The sequence below is a fragment of the Schistocerca serialis genome, chromosome 1 (genome assembly GCF_023864345.2).
Source record: "Schistocerca serialis cubense isolate TAMUIC-IGC-003099 chromosome 1, iqSchSeri2.2, whole genome shotgun sequence".
Lineage (NCBI taxonomy): Eukaryota > Metazoa > Arthropoda > Insecta > Orthoptera > Acrididae > Schistocerca > Schistocerca serialis.
The window spans coordinates 75,898,978-75,914,373 of NC_064638.1; the positions used below are offsets into that span (position 1 = coordinate 75,898,978).

Here is a 15,396-nt window from a genome sequence, read left to right on the forward strand (position 1 = left end):
CTTAAACTCACAAGTTTCCTTCTTATCCCATCTGCTAAGTCTCCCCTGACCCAAGATTCTGGGTGACTTTTCAGAACTCAACCTCTTCCTAAATCTCACCAGTCCTTTTCCTTCACCCCTCTAACCTTCCCCTTAAACCCCTCTGCCAGAAGAAGGAAGCAGTGTCTCAAAAACCTTGCAAACTGTAATACCTTTTGCATGTGTGTTTTCCTGCCACTGCTTGGCGAACAGATCTTTTATCTATCCAATTACATTATATTTTCAAAAATTGATTAGGAACATTATTATTATTATTATTATGAGTTACCGTATCTGAAATCCCCTATTTATGAGTGTGGCATCCATCTTGAAATAAATATTTTATGATTCTGAATTATTGCCTGAATTAAATTGTGAGAAGTGTTAACTGATTCATAAAAATATAGCAATAAAAATATATTTTCATAATTCAGAATCTTGTAGCTATTAGAACAAAATAGGCAATTGAAATTTTGAGGATACAAACTTTTGATGACAATTATTTTGTAAGTTAACTAATTTCAAATAACTTAAAATATTTTTTTCAGAAAGTCAGACATGTCTGCTTTCAAATGATTGGTAACAACACCTTCTCTGCTACTTATTATCTCAGAAAGCATTTTCCATTATGTGACATCAGATTTCAGTTAGCTGCAGCTTTTAATTACTCAGGCTTCAGTAAAACTAATAGCATCATTGTAATCAGGAGGGCAAATCTAAGTCATGGAAATATGAATGTAACTGAGCTTTTACATCAGTAACACTTTTATATATGACTGTCTAGATTACCGGTACCTGTTATGTTGTGTTGTCAGAAGAGCCAACACCATGTTACGAATGGAGGCCGAAATGCATGCGTTTTAGCTCATGCAGGCTAGCGTGAGGAGGGAAGAACTATACTGAAGTGAGGTCTGGAACATGACAAGGAATGAGAATTCAGAAAGCGGATGTAATTAGTTTGATACTTAACTTTAATCCATTAATGATGAACGTCGCTCTTGACGGCACGTGATTCACAATATTATCTGTCAGAATACATTCATAGTAACTGAATATGGCACCTTGCTAGGTCGTAGCAAATGACGTAGCTTAAGGCTATGCTAAACTGTCGTCTCCGCAAATGAGAGCGTATGTAGACAGTGAACCATCGCTAACAAAGTCGGTTGTACAACTGGGGCAAGTGCTAGGGAGTCTCTAGACTAGACCTGCCATGTGGCGGCATTTGGTCTGCAATCACTGATAGTGGCGACACGTGGGTCCGACGTATACTAACGGACCGCAGCTGATTTAAAGGCTACCACCTAGCAAGTGTGGTGTCTGGTGGTGACACCACATGTTATATGTGCAACTGCATTAGATATAGAATGAGAGTGCAAAAAGTTTTAGTTATTCTTGGGAACAGAAAACATGACTGATAGATTAGATTCCAACTTGCTACATTTCAAATGCAAACAAGTTTCCTCCTATACTAGGAGCTCGTTCTGTACAACGTAAAAAGACTTATGGGGATACGATGCTGATCTCAGGAAAACTAAAACCAAATATTCTTGCTTCCCCTGCCTGTGGCATAACAAAGCACACAACACAAGAAATGAGCCCCTTTTGTGGTCCCCCCCTCCCTCGCAGTCCCCAATAGTATACATTGTGGAAAATGCATTACTATTGCTGGATTAAGTAATAAACACAAAAATAAGATAAACAAAAACTTCATGTAACAATATTATGAAAAGGATAGTTGCTACTCACCATATAGCAGAGATATTCATAATAAAGACTGCTATATGGTGAGTAGCAACTATCCCTTTTGTAATATTGTTACATTCCATCATGGATTTTCCATTGTTTGAAAACTTCATCAAATTTTGTTATTTAGAGCTGTATTACATTATGTTAATGCCTTGGTTATTGAATAGGTACCATCCACAAATAAACTGATCTGTTATATATTCATCACAGCTTAAATATGTCACCATTTAGTTCAATTTCCTTAATAAACAGTTCCAGCTCTTCTGGTTTCATACTTTTCATATCAGTTTAACTTAATTGTCTACAATGCTGTATATTCACATCAAACCCACCTCAGCATTTCTTGAAACTAATCAACAGAACTTTGTTACCCAGAAAGCAAAGTTGCTAATACAATGCTACTGTTTCTCAAAATCTTCCATGTGCTCTGCTTTGCTGTAATGTATAGGACTAACAATACAGTCAGTTATTCAGTATAGAAGGTCCAGTTCTGTAAATTTGTATTACATTATCAATATTAATTTCTGACAGCATATTTACTGAACATCTATTCTTTTGCAGCCAGATGGGGGACGATTTGTTCACTTTGATCACATCACTTTCTGGGTTGGAAATGCAAAACAGGTAAGTGTTTTCCACAGATGTTTATGTCTGTATTCTGAATAATAATTTTTTAAATAATGTTATGTACCTGTTCTCTTGAGATACTGAAGCTGTTTAAAAAGCTACAATTAAGAATGCAGTTACACCAACATTTTTTTAAAAGTATGACTGCTCAGTTTCAAAGGTCCTGTCCAACTCTGCTTCAGTTATTTGATCCTCTCCATGACATTCGTTCATTGATAATCATTTGTTATGTTACAGCAATAAAATCTTTCTCACTCAGTAAATACAATTTTAACAAACCAAAAATTTATCACGTGTTCTTAAGACCATACTCAAGGGGATCTTTTTCACTGACAAAATCTGATCCTTTTGAAGTACCAGTACGTTTATTTCTTACCTTCCTTTGGATGTTCTTAAAAGTTAAAAGTACTTCTATTCATTTTATGTTTGTCTTTTGCTGCCTGGCAGCTTGCTATATTTGCCGCAGCATACCCCAAATTAATCTTATAAGGCTTAGTTGTTTATATTAATTACAGCTCTTTCTCTGTTATTTTATTGTCTTTAAGTTACTATGGTATAAATACAACAGTAAATAACTCCCACTGTTTGGCATACTAACACTCATACATAAATAGAGTTAATACACCTGAACTGCAGTGTTCCAGCATTCTGTCTTTGGGGTTAAAACACATTGTTATTCCAGTAGATATTGAAAAGTGCAGTAAGCCTCTGTTTTATAATTACATACTTAATTTGTTAGAAGCGTTCTCTTAAAACGTCATGATGTTGAAGTCAAGAAGCTTCCTTGCTGCTAAATATCATTCCATTTATTTTATTTTGGAAACATTCCATCCATGTTTAAAAAGTGACTCATAAAAGGAAATGGAGGTGTCATCTGTACGCATAAATTTGTAAGTAAAATCTAGTGTATCTGTCTTATAATTAATCCAGTACATTATTGTTGTTGTTGTTGTTGTGGTCTTCAGTCCTGAGACTGGTTTGATGCAGCTCTCCATGCTAATCTATCCTGTGCAAGCTCCTTCATCTCCCAGTACCTACTGCAACCTACATCCTTCTGAATCTGCTTAGTGTATTCATCTCTTGGTCTCCCTCTACGATTTTTACCCTCCACGCTACCCTCCAATGCTAAATTTGTGATCCCTTGATGCCTCAGGACATGTCCTACCAACTGATCCCTTCTTCTAGTCAAGTTGTACCACAAACTTCTCTTCTCCCCAATCCTATTCAATACCTCCTCATTAGTTACATGATGTACCCACCTTTATTATGAAATATAAAATATGCTAAGATTTTGCTTTTGTCAAAACATTAATATAAATATGTCAACAATTTGTTTTGTTAGTTTTGTTTGCCGTCCACTGATGCTCCTCCAAATTGTAGATAGATGTATAATGGACTACAGATGACTGAAATACCCTTAAAAATATGAGAGAGCATGTCCAAAACTTTCTTTGTGAAAGGCTAGTAAAATTGGTTCCCTTAAAATTGTAGCTATTGATGAGAATGCTGTTGTAACTTTATTTGAATGTGTTAGAAAATCTAGCCTTAGTAGGCATAATACTAATTGTATGCAAGTACTCTAGCCCTCAATTTTATAAAAAAAGATGTGTAATGCAATGCTAGCTATGCAATGATCACTGACAGCTCTTCTATCTTTATCTATTAAGATTATCTGCTTTTTATGGAATAATTGATTGGTACTTGGTGGAACATTGACGTATTAAAAACTTAAACACACAGTACTCAAGTTCCACAATAATATTTATTTAATAGTTCATTATGAACTTGCTTTTGGCTCTTCAGGCCATACTCAGATTACTTAAGATGAAACAGGTAATCCAAACAACATCAGTGAGAATTTGTAGCTGTACAAAGATTGGTTTTCAAAGCTAAATGACATTTTATGACTATACGAGGTCTGTTCAAAAAATTGCAGAACTTTGTCCACAAAATTTTTCTATGCTTCCTTTTTATTTATTGTGCATGGCCTCCTTTGAAATACTCTCCTCCACAATTGCTACACCACTCCCAATGCCATTTACACTTCCGGAAGCAATCTTGGTATGCCTCTTGCAGACTGCACGAAGCATCGTCTGTAAATTTTCTTTTATCTCATCGATCATTGCAAATCTTTATCCTCTCAATGGGGTTTTCATCTCTGGAAACAAAAAAAAGTTTGCAGGGTCCAGATCTGGAGAGTATGGAGGATGAGGGGCACAGTGATTTCATTTTTTGTGCAATAGTCATGCACCAACAGGGATGAATATGGGGGTGCATTATTATACTGCAGGAGCCATGAATTGTCTTGCCACATTTCAGGCCATTTCTTTCTCACATTTTCTCACAGGCATCACAACATGTCCCAATAGTATCATCAATTAACAGTTTGTGTCTGTAGCATGAATTCATGATGAGCATTTGACCTGACCTGGTCTTGGAGAAACTTCCCTGACCCATTGTGAAGATTGAACCTTGGTCTCACCATCATAGTTGTAGACCCATGCCTCATCACCAGTTATGAATCTCTAATGGAACATCTCATTCTCATTTGTGCAATTCAAAAACGCTTTGCAGATTGCAAGGCAAGGGTCTTTCTGGTCTTGATTCATAAGCCCCAGGACGAACTCGACAGCAACATGATGCGTTCCAAGATGCTGTGTCAGGATTTCATGACATGAACAAGTGAAATGTTACATTCTTCTGCAATCTCTTGGATAGTCAGTCTTTGATTGGCATGCACAATTTCATTGATGTTCCTGACATGAGCATCGTCAGAAGACAGTGAAGGGCGTCCTGGATGAAGATCATCTTCAACTTCCATCCAGTCATTTTTAAACCATGTGAACCATTTGTAACACTGAGTATGGCTTAAGCACTCGTTACTGTAGCCTCTCTGCATCATTTGGTGTGTGTCTGTAAAGGTTTTCTCGAGTTTCAAGCAAAATTTAATGCAGACACATTGCTCCTCTATCACTGCCATTTCAAACTGTGCGACACAATGTTCTACTCAATACAGCACTGAACAATAATTAACATGTATACGACAACAAAATTTCTTGTAGTTACATATTAAACATAAGTGTGTGCATGGATGCCAGGAGTGTGTTGCTAACACACTATTGGTGCAAAATTATGAATGTTCTGGAATTTTCTGAACGGACCACATATATTGATACTAAAACCTGAGCATAAACAGATTCACAAAGAAGCTCCAAACAAATGCATCTTCAGTTACTTTGTACTCAAAGATTAAAAATATAGGAATGTATAAGCCAAGAAATGTTATACAAGTGAATAATGGTGCAGACTACTATATTGTATGGACAAACTGGTGAATGTGATAAAGAGGCCAAAAATGGGAGGGGGTCAGAGGGGAGAAAGAAGTCTATGAAATGTGGGTGTGGAACAGCGATAACAAGCACATTATCTAATGGCGAGGACAATATTAACTAGCTGCTGCTACTTTAGTGAGGTGAGTAATGAAACTGCGTTTGGTTGATAAGAAGCAGGTCAGGATCCTTCGAATGATGTTTATTAATAGCAAGAATTTCAAGTAATGTTAGTTTTCTGCCTTTAGTTCCTCCGTAGATAACATCAAATTTAGTATCATAAGAATGACATTCATTCAGTGCGTGTTTAGCAAAGGTGGAATCTTCCCTTAGTTTGTTGGCAAGTGCGTCTGAAGTCCTGCCTTCATATAGCATGGGGCCCTATTTGTATAGTTGTGGTTTAGTGCTTTCTGAGCACTCCCTTCTGAGGGAGGAAAGGGCAGGGGAAGCTGAAAATGGAAAGGGGAGAGAATAAGGTGAAAAGTTTGTTGGTGGAACAGAAGGCATGTGCAGTGTTGGAATGGAGCATGGAAGGGGATAGGTAGATGGAGGACAGGGACTAGTGAAGGTTGAGACCAGGTGGGTTACGGGAATGAAGGGATGGAGAGTTCCCAGCTGTATAATTCAGAAAAGCGTATGTTGATAGGAAGGATCTAGATGGTGCAGGCTATGAAGCAGTCACTGAAGTGGGTACATTGTGTTGGGCAGCACTTTCAGTGACTGGGCAGGCCAAATGTCTCTTGGGCATAGTTTGGTGGTGAACATTCATGCGGACAGACAGCTTGTTAGTTGTTATACCCACCTGGAAAACAGGACAATGGTTGCAGCTTAGTTTGCAGATGACATGGCTGCTTTGTGCCTTTGATGGGATGGGAGATGCCTGTGACAGGACAAGATTAGGTGGTGGTGGGAGGATGTATGGGATAGGTCTTGCAGCTAGGTCTTTTGCAGAGATATGAGCCATGAGGCAAGGAGTTGGGAGCAAGAATGAAGTAGGGATGGACAAGAATGTTATGTAGGTTTTGTGTTCAGCAGAATACCACTTTGGAAGGGGTGGGAATAATAGTTGGAAGAATAAGTCCATTTCAGAGCTTGGTGAGAGTTAGTCAGAGCCCTGGCGGAGAGTGTGTTTCAGTTCCTCCAGTACTGGGTGGTACTGAGTTGTGAAAGGAGTGCTCCTTTGTAGCTGGACAATAAATGTGTGGGAGGTGATAGGAGACTGGAGAGACAAGGCATGAGCTGTCCGTTTCTGAATGAGATCAGGAAGGTGGTTTCGATCTGTGAAGGCCACAGTGAGGCCCTTGGCATATTTGGAGAGGGCTACTCATCACTACTGATGCAACGATGATGGGTGGCTAGGCTGTGTGGAAGCGGCTCCTGTTGAAGTGAGAGATTGCTGATGGTTGGCAGGCTTGATGTGGATGGAGGTGTAATGTAGCTATCCTTGAGATGCAGGTCAACATTGTGGAAAGTGGCTTGTTGAGTGGAGCAGGACCAAGTAAAGTAAGTTGGGGAGAAGGTGTTGAGGTTCTGAAGGAATGTGGATAGGATGCACTCAACCTCAGTACAGATCACAAAGATGTCATCAATGAATCTGAACCAGGTGAAGGGTTTGGGATTCTGGATGGTTAGGAAGGATTCATCTAGATGGCCCATGAACAGGTTGACATAGGATGGTGCCATGCGAGTGCCATTGCTGTAACATGGAGTTGTTTGTAAGTGATGCTGTCAAAGGAGAATTAATTATGGATGATGATTAGTTGGTCTTGGTGACAAGGATGGAGGTTGTTTGTCTGAAATCAGTTAGGCATTGGGAAAGGCAAAGCCATGGGCTTTCGGGATAGGGGAGGAGAAGGTGGCACTGACAGTGACAAGCATGGTGCCTGGTGGTAAGGGAACAGGAACTGTTGAGAGTCAGTACAGGAAATGGTTGGTGTCTCTTATGTAGGAGGGCAAGTGAAGCATAATAGCCTGAAGGCTAGAGAAGAGATTCTCTGTGGGGGCACAGTAACTGGTCACAATGGGACACCTGTGTGGTTGGGTTCATTGACTTTAGGAAGCATGTAGAAGGTAGGAGTGCAAGCACTGGTGGGGTGAGGACGGAAGTTCTAGAATGGGCCTAAGGATTTGATGAGGGACTGAAGATCTTCTGGATTTCTGGAATGGAATCATAAGGAAATAATGGAGGAATACACTGTATTTAAATTACTGGACAGAAAAAAACACAGTTAAATGGAGTTCTCTAAGTGTTTATATATAGGTCTGAGTATGTTATTAGTATTAGTTAATGAACTTGCATTAGTATGCTCTGAAGTTGGATTAAAACTGAACACTGATAAAACCAAGACTATGATCAATGAATGGACACCTGAGGGAAGTATATCAGTTGGAAGTACACAACTCCAAAGAGTCACAGAATATATCTATCTGGGTCAACTGATAAACATGAAAGGAAATTTAAAACCAGAAATATTGTGATGAATTAAATTGGGCTGGCAAGCTTATGGGAGGTACTCTCCAATTTTGAAATCTAATTTTTGGTTGAGCCGAAGAAATCTATTTTTGACCAATGTATATTGCCAGTAATAACATATGGCTGCAAAACATGGACATTAATGAGTTCATTGTTAGGAAGCTAACAGCAACCCAAAGAGGAATGGAAAGATCAATGTTGGGTTACATCAAAAAAGACAGGAAGAGAGCAGTTGAAATAAGGTCACAAACATAATGGAAAGAGTGAATACTTTGAAATGGCAGTGGGCTGGTCATGTTGCTTGAACAAAAGATGGTAGATGGTCTAAACAAGTCCTAGACTGTAGCCCAATTTACCAAAAGAGACCTAGAGGAAGACCACCAGACAGATGGGACAGAGATATAAGGAAGACAGTGGGATTCAATTGGCAACGGCAAGCTCAGGTTTGGAAAAAATGAAAGATCTTACTGGAATGCTTTGTTACACGCTGACTCAAAGAGGCCACATCATTAAGTGATACAGCTGGCTGATGATGATGATGATGGTATCCTTGTTCATAGTGTTGTAATTATAAATTTCTCTCTTCATATAGATTTTTTGCAGTTATCTTTATACAAGTGATAAAGTTTAAGACATGTCAGCTGAAGATGTTGTTGATGCTAATGCAGAACTCGATTTTCTGAAAATAAATCAGATCCTTAGAACATGATGAATTAAAGTAGTCACAGGCCTTAAGGCTTAGTGAATATTATGTTGAGCAGGTCTTTGAATGCTGTGTTACAACAGTGGGTTTTGAAAAACACAAGTTAATAGTGCTCATAGTTTTCTGATCACCATGTGGCATCCATACAACAATGAAATATGCAGGGTATCTTGAGTATTTTAGACTAGGCTAATGCAATAATATTTGTGGCAATTTGGAGCAGTTCTCTTTCTCACTCAGTTATTCATGATGATCAATGAAGAAAGAAACGTTTTACATTGTATCTCTCTCACTTCATCATTAGACAAATCGAATGCCAACACAATGAAATAGGTACACTTTGCTTTAACACACAGCAGCAATTATTGCGTAATGTCATCTGAAAATAAAACAATATGAACAATGAATACTTAAAAGTTAATTTCCTTAAATATTTATTCAATATAAGTTTCTCTGTGATATCAAAAATACATCAGTTGCTACACCACTGACTGCATATGTAGATGTACAAATACTACCATATACTACTGAAAATGTGATCTGTGTGGAATACTTCTCAGAGCAGTGACACTCTTACACTAACTCTAATGATGCTGATACCCACCAGACAAAAGATGGTAGAGCTAATCTGTGTTCTCATGTCTTAAATACATGAAAAGCAGAATTGCATCCAACAGTGCGGTTTTGAGTCATAAGTAGCTACTGTGGCTACAGGGATTAATTAAGCGTAGAAGATGTGCATTAGCAGTAAAAACAAGTTTGGAACATTACAACAAGCAAGTACTGTATTAAGTTTCATAAAGCAGTTAGAGAATTTGTTAAAGAGATTATGCTGACTTAACAAACTCACATTATTTGTTGGGACTTTAATACTGATTTTCTCTCTTATAGTACCAACTGAGGACACCTGAAATGTATGTATTGTTTTTTATTTTAAAGCTTCAGAATATGATTAAAAATTACACTGCAATAGTCATAACAACTTCTTTTTAGACTGTGATCTGTTTAGTGATTTAGATGTAAAAGCGACCAAGACACTCAAATGTTGGTAGAAAACATGTCAGTTACTCTCTGATCATAAAAGGAATCTAGTGTGTAACAGAATCGTAAACAATGACTCATGTAGGCTGGAAAAACCATAAGTGAAGAATAGTTAAGTAAGATTTACAGAGCAAACAGCATTGATGAAAAATTTAACTTTTCTTAAACACATTGCTTCCATATTTTTAGTATTGTCTTCTCCTGGAACAAGTGAAACAGTACCAGGGACATGTCTGATTAATGCGCCTTGCATTAGCAAGAAAAACCACAACCTAATTCAATGAGCTCTATCATAAATATACTGTCGCCCAAGGCAGCAGACTCCAAAGGCAGTAGTTTTCCCAAAACATAGTTACTCATAATATACTCCTGACATGGTGATACATGAAAATTCCAGTGCGTACACAAAGTTTGAGATGGAAAGTTCTCTGTGTTCAGCACAGGGTATCGGGCTGTGATTATCGTATGTCATGGTCATTCTGTACTCAGTTGTCATGACAACACCCAGTACAAAAACTGAGACATACTAGTTATGTTATACTGAAAAATTCTGTTTACCATCACAACAGCAGCACTCTTTTTCCAGTAAAGCAGGTATCTCTAATTCAATTGCTCATGAGTATACAACTCAATAAACTCAGCCTAAATTGTGTATGCAACTGTTTTGAAACTGGAAGTGTTTGTGGCCATAAATAAATTTCTAATTTAATACACAAGAATCATTTAGGAAGTAGCACAAAACTGATCATAAAAGTTTCACAGTGCCTGGTCATCTGCAAAATGTGTGTGTAGCTAGATTCCAGGTGTACAGGAAATGAAAGAATAAGACTTATGAAACTTAGAAAATACATTGCCCTGCAAATCTTAAGGCTGATACAGGTAAAGTAATTATTTGGTGGAAATGAAAGTTGAGGACCATGTTCTCAGACATCTGCCAATTGTGCACAGAAAGATGGATGTCACATGATGTGAGATCAGCATGGCTATAGTGCCGAATGGGGCTGGCTCCAGAACACCAGGCTGTTGAGGGAACCAGAAAAGACAGTGTGTGTGAATCAGTGAGCATTTAGATTGCTCTGTGGTTACATTCTCCATTACAGCATGGCCTGAAGACAATATTTGGATGACTTCACATGGTGTAGAATAATCAGGAAACTGGAGGGAAGACAATGTGTGATGAGCGTAGCTCAGGAGTTTAGTACTGCTCACAACATTATTTCACGTGCATTGGAAGTGTTCCAAACCACAGACTCTGCTGCCCAAAGGAGATAAGCGGGTCGATAATGGTCACCTACAGCAGCAGATGAGTGCTACATTGTGCAACAGACAAGAATGGACCCTTATCCAACAGCAGGTGCATTTATAACCACATTTAAAATGATTGCAAGGCAAACAATGTCATGTGTCAGTGGCACAACAACTGCACTATTTGCTGGATGATGAATACATTGTGTTCCCGCAGCTTTATTGTTTTTAAGAGTCTTGATACTAACTTTAACTTCTTCCAGTGTGGGTTCTGCTACTGATCCCTGGTGCTCTTCATCTCTGTTTACCTCCTGCTCCACCTCTTCTGCCGTATCGGCATCAACCCCACCTTCGTTTTCTGATTCTGCATTCAATAGTTCACTAAAATACACCACCCATCTGTCTAAAATCTGATCTTTTCCTCCAATCAGATTTCACTCCTTATCTTTACAGAAAAATGCTCTGGGTTGGAATTCTTTCCTTATGTCCTTAACCCTCATATAGAATTTCCTTGTTTCTTGAGCAGTATTTCTCTCTTCTAACTCATCAATCCACCATTTTTTTCAAATTCTCTCTTTTTCCTCCTACATTCCTTATCTAATTCCCTTCTCTTCTCATGGTATTCTTCTATAGTACCTCAAGTTCTCCTTTTCTGATGTCTGATGACTAGAAATATTGGAGCTTTAATCATTAATTACTTCATAATTACAATAGCAAATTTATTCCTACCATGTGCCTATAGTTTGTTCTGCGTACAAATTGTGATGGTACTTTAACTTTTAATCCAATATGCTTCCTTCATTCTACATACTGGTGAGGCCCAATGTTAACTGTATCAAAACAATAGCTTAAATTAGTGCAAATTACTAATTTGATGCAAAAAAAATCTTTGGTGTATTCAAATCCAGGTAATCAGAAGAGACAAATTCAAAGCAGCAGTTTAAATTGGTGTAAACCACTGATATTACACATATGCCATCTTCAGGAGAGTGGAGATGAGACTGGAAGAGGATACGGGATCCCAAAAAGGGTTGTGGTATTATACATTTCTGTTTGTATCATTGCATATTTCTTTCAGTTATCTTTTGCATTACACTGTAGCAGGTCTTTCTATGTATGGTCAAAGTTTCATTGAGCTACATTACTTGGCAGTGACTCATCATATATGAGTTACTTTTGTCCTTTAGTTTCGCTCACCGTTGTACCCTTACTGTGAAGTAAATACAAAATAGTAACCAAAATAAAGGCAGTCTGTTCAAAAGTGCACATCTTTGAAAGTAAAATCTGCTAGCTGATAACATTCAGTACCCTGTAGCTCCAGCCCATGCACTATAACATGCTTGGATCCTCCTTGACATATATCACAAAGTTATTGAGACACTGCTGCCCAAGATTGTTTCACTGCTTGACAGCAGTCCTACTGAAATTATCCAGTGCATGAGGGGAATTCCTGTGAAGATGTAATCAAATTTCAACGGGGCCAAAGCTTGCTCAATCAGGCTCATGTCAGCAGACACACAGGCCATTCCATTCAGATGATTGCGGCCACTTGAAGGAATATGTTTATAGGGTGGGTGCAGTGTGCTCATGCATTACTTCATTGAAACACCAACCCTTTGATAAAAATTAACTGAATGACTGCACAATAGACTGGAGGCTCCTGTCCTGATATTGGACAGCCTTAAGTTTGCCTTCAATAATGGTTACAGAATATCTTCCCAAAATATTACTGATTCACCTCCATGTTCAACCATCAATTTGCATGCCTAGGACATGCATTGATATCTGGCTGCCTCCATCTTCTACAGTGATTACAAAAAATCAGACAAATCCTGCACTCATCTGTGAAGAGAACTCAGTACTGTTGAACCAGGTACTATTCAAGTTGTTCCCTACTCCACCTTTTTCACATGCCATGGTGTCAGCAGAGTTTTTATTATTGCTCATAATGGATGCCTAGAGGTTAAATTAATTGTGTGGCATCCATTGCATACTGTCTTCTTTGACACAGCACTGTCAGTGCCCTCCAGAAAGCTCCACCTGGGCTGCTGCAAGGTATCACTTCAAGGTCACTTAACAGGAGCTGTAAAGTTGGTTGTATGACTGGAAAACAAACGTGGAATGTGAGGTGCTGCAACATATGAACCAATTACAGTACAACAACAAAAGCCTTGTCTGGCTTTGATGCTACCCTGTTGCCAGCTCCTGTGTAGACACTGTGTATTATTGTGCGACTGTCTGCTTCTGTATAGTTGTATGATGTTGTGTTACTGCCTTCACTACAGTTCTGTTTGTTAAAGAGAGACACCAAAATGATGTCGTTCACCAAGTGACAACACATTGCATCATGGGGTGTCAATAATTAATCAGGCTTTGGAATAGCTACAAAGGTCACATGAGTTTTATGAGCAAGTAAAATAATTTGTTCCTGTTCAGGGGCACATGTTGATTCCTGCTGATAAAGGTCCGCAGTTCGTGGTCGTGCGGTAGCATTCTCGCTTCCCGTGCCTGGGTTCCCGGGTTCGATTCCCGGCGGGGTCAGTGATTTTCTCTGCCTCGTGATGACTGGGTATTGTGTGCTGTCCTTAGGTTAGTCAGGTTTAAGTAGTTCTAAGTTCTAGGGGACTGATGACCATAGATGGCTCAGAGCCATTTGAACCATTTTTTTTGCTGATAAAGTTTTAGAGCATACCTCAAAAACTCTAGGACTCAGCCAAAGAACTATTATAAAGAAAAAAAAAAGGCTGCCTTGTCCAGTTACAGGTCTTGATTTGTTCCAAACCGATGCCGTTCATTGGTGCATTTATGAATATTATGGCAGGAAAGAATACCCCACAGTAATGTGACTGTGAACTTTTCTCAGGGGGGAAAATGTCACTTAGAATGGTGTTAAAAGGTAAGTGCTTTAACTTTAAAAAGTTGGATGGATGAAAACTGTTACTTGAAAAAGCTCATGTTGTTGTAGCTCATGGTATTTTCTTGCATAAAATTGTAGGACAGATTGGTTCAAATGGCTCTGAGCACTATGGGACTTAACATCTGAGGTCATCAGTCCCCTAGAACTTAGAACTACTTAAACCTAACTAACCTAAGGACATCACACACATCCATGCCCGAGGCAGGATTCGAACCTGCAACCGTAGCAGTTGCGTGGCTCCAGACTGAAGTGCCTAGAACCGCTCGGCCACTCCGGCCGGCAAAATTGTAGGAAAGGATATCCATTCAATTGTATGGTTCGACGAAGCCTGGCTCAATGCTGAAGAAGCACGTGATCGACACTGGACCGATGGCACTCAGAAAAGCAGCGATCATCAAATAACAGGAAGAAGATCCTGATTAATTGTGGCCCATGCAGGTGCTTCAAACAGTTTTGTGTGTGAAGGACTTTTAGTTTTTTGGTCGAGAAAAAATATGACTATCATGAGGATGTGGCCCACCCGTGATTTTCTGCAGTGATTTAAAAATTTGTTGCTCTGGTTTAGTGTTTCATAGTGTTTGTAATTGATAATTACCTTACCATTAGGTGGTATTAGACAAAACTCCAACAACTAGTGACTGTAAAGAAATTATGGTGCAGTGGGTACAGGTGAAAGATATTGCTATGGGCATGAGCATGACAAAGCTTCTGATATTCACTTGTAAAACAAACTAAGCCTGTGATGCCTACATATGTTGTAGATGAAATTGCAAGGAAACAGGATTATATAGTAATTAGGCTAACACCTTATCACTGCCATTTCAACTCAAATGAATTCATTTGGAGTGATGTCAAGGTTTACATTAGAAATAATAACAAGTCATTTACAACAGAAATGGAAAGGCTACTATGTGAAGGGCTCCCTACTGTAAATGTCACCTCATGGAGGCAGAAAGTAGGCCAAGTTGGGAAGCATATTAGAGAAGCACAGACCACTGATGGAATTATAAATGCATATTTATTATCAGTTAAATGCCACTTTAAATCAGAGTCACAGTTTGTCATACACATTGGGTATATTGAAATTTTAAATGAGAATTTACAGTTAATGATTTCTCTTGAAGAAGAAGAACAACAGCAACAACAACAAGAAGATGATGATAGTTTTGGTGCCGATTCTGGTGATAGTGAAAGAGAACTGGCTGGAATTGTGCCACTGACATTGTAAATTGGTGGGTGCAAATGTACACAGATTTTATTCTTCCTTTCTGCAACCGAGTAAGCTATTCATCTATTT

The 15,396-nt window shown here is 38.7% G+C and overlaps 1 protein-coding gene across 1 annotated transcript in view; it reads left to right on the top strand.

The window, feature by feature from the left end:
* LOC126461887 (4-hydroxyphenylpyruvate dioxygenase) overlaps positions 1-15,396 on the top strand; it is a 142,619-nt gene that overhangs the window by 100,622 nt on the left and 26,601 nt on the right. The window contains exon 3 of the mRNA XM_050096031.1: positions 2,326-2,388. Coding sequence (XP_049951988.1) covers positions 2,326-2,388 — 63 coding nt within the window. The remainder of the gene's footprint in view (positions 1-2,325; positions 2,389-15,396) is intronic.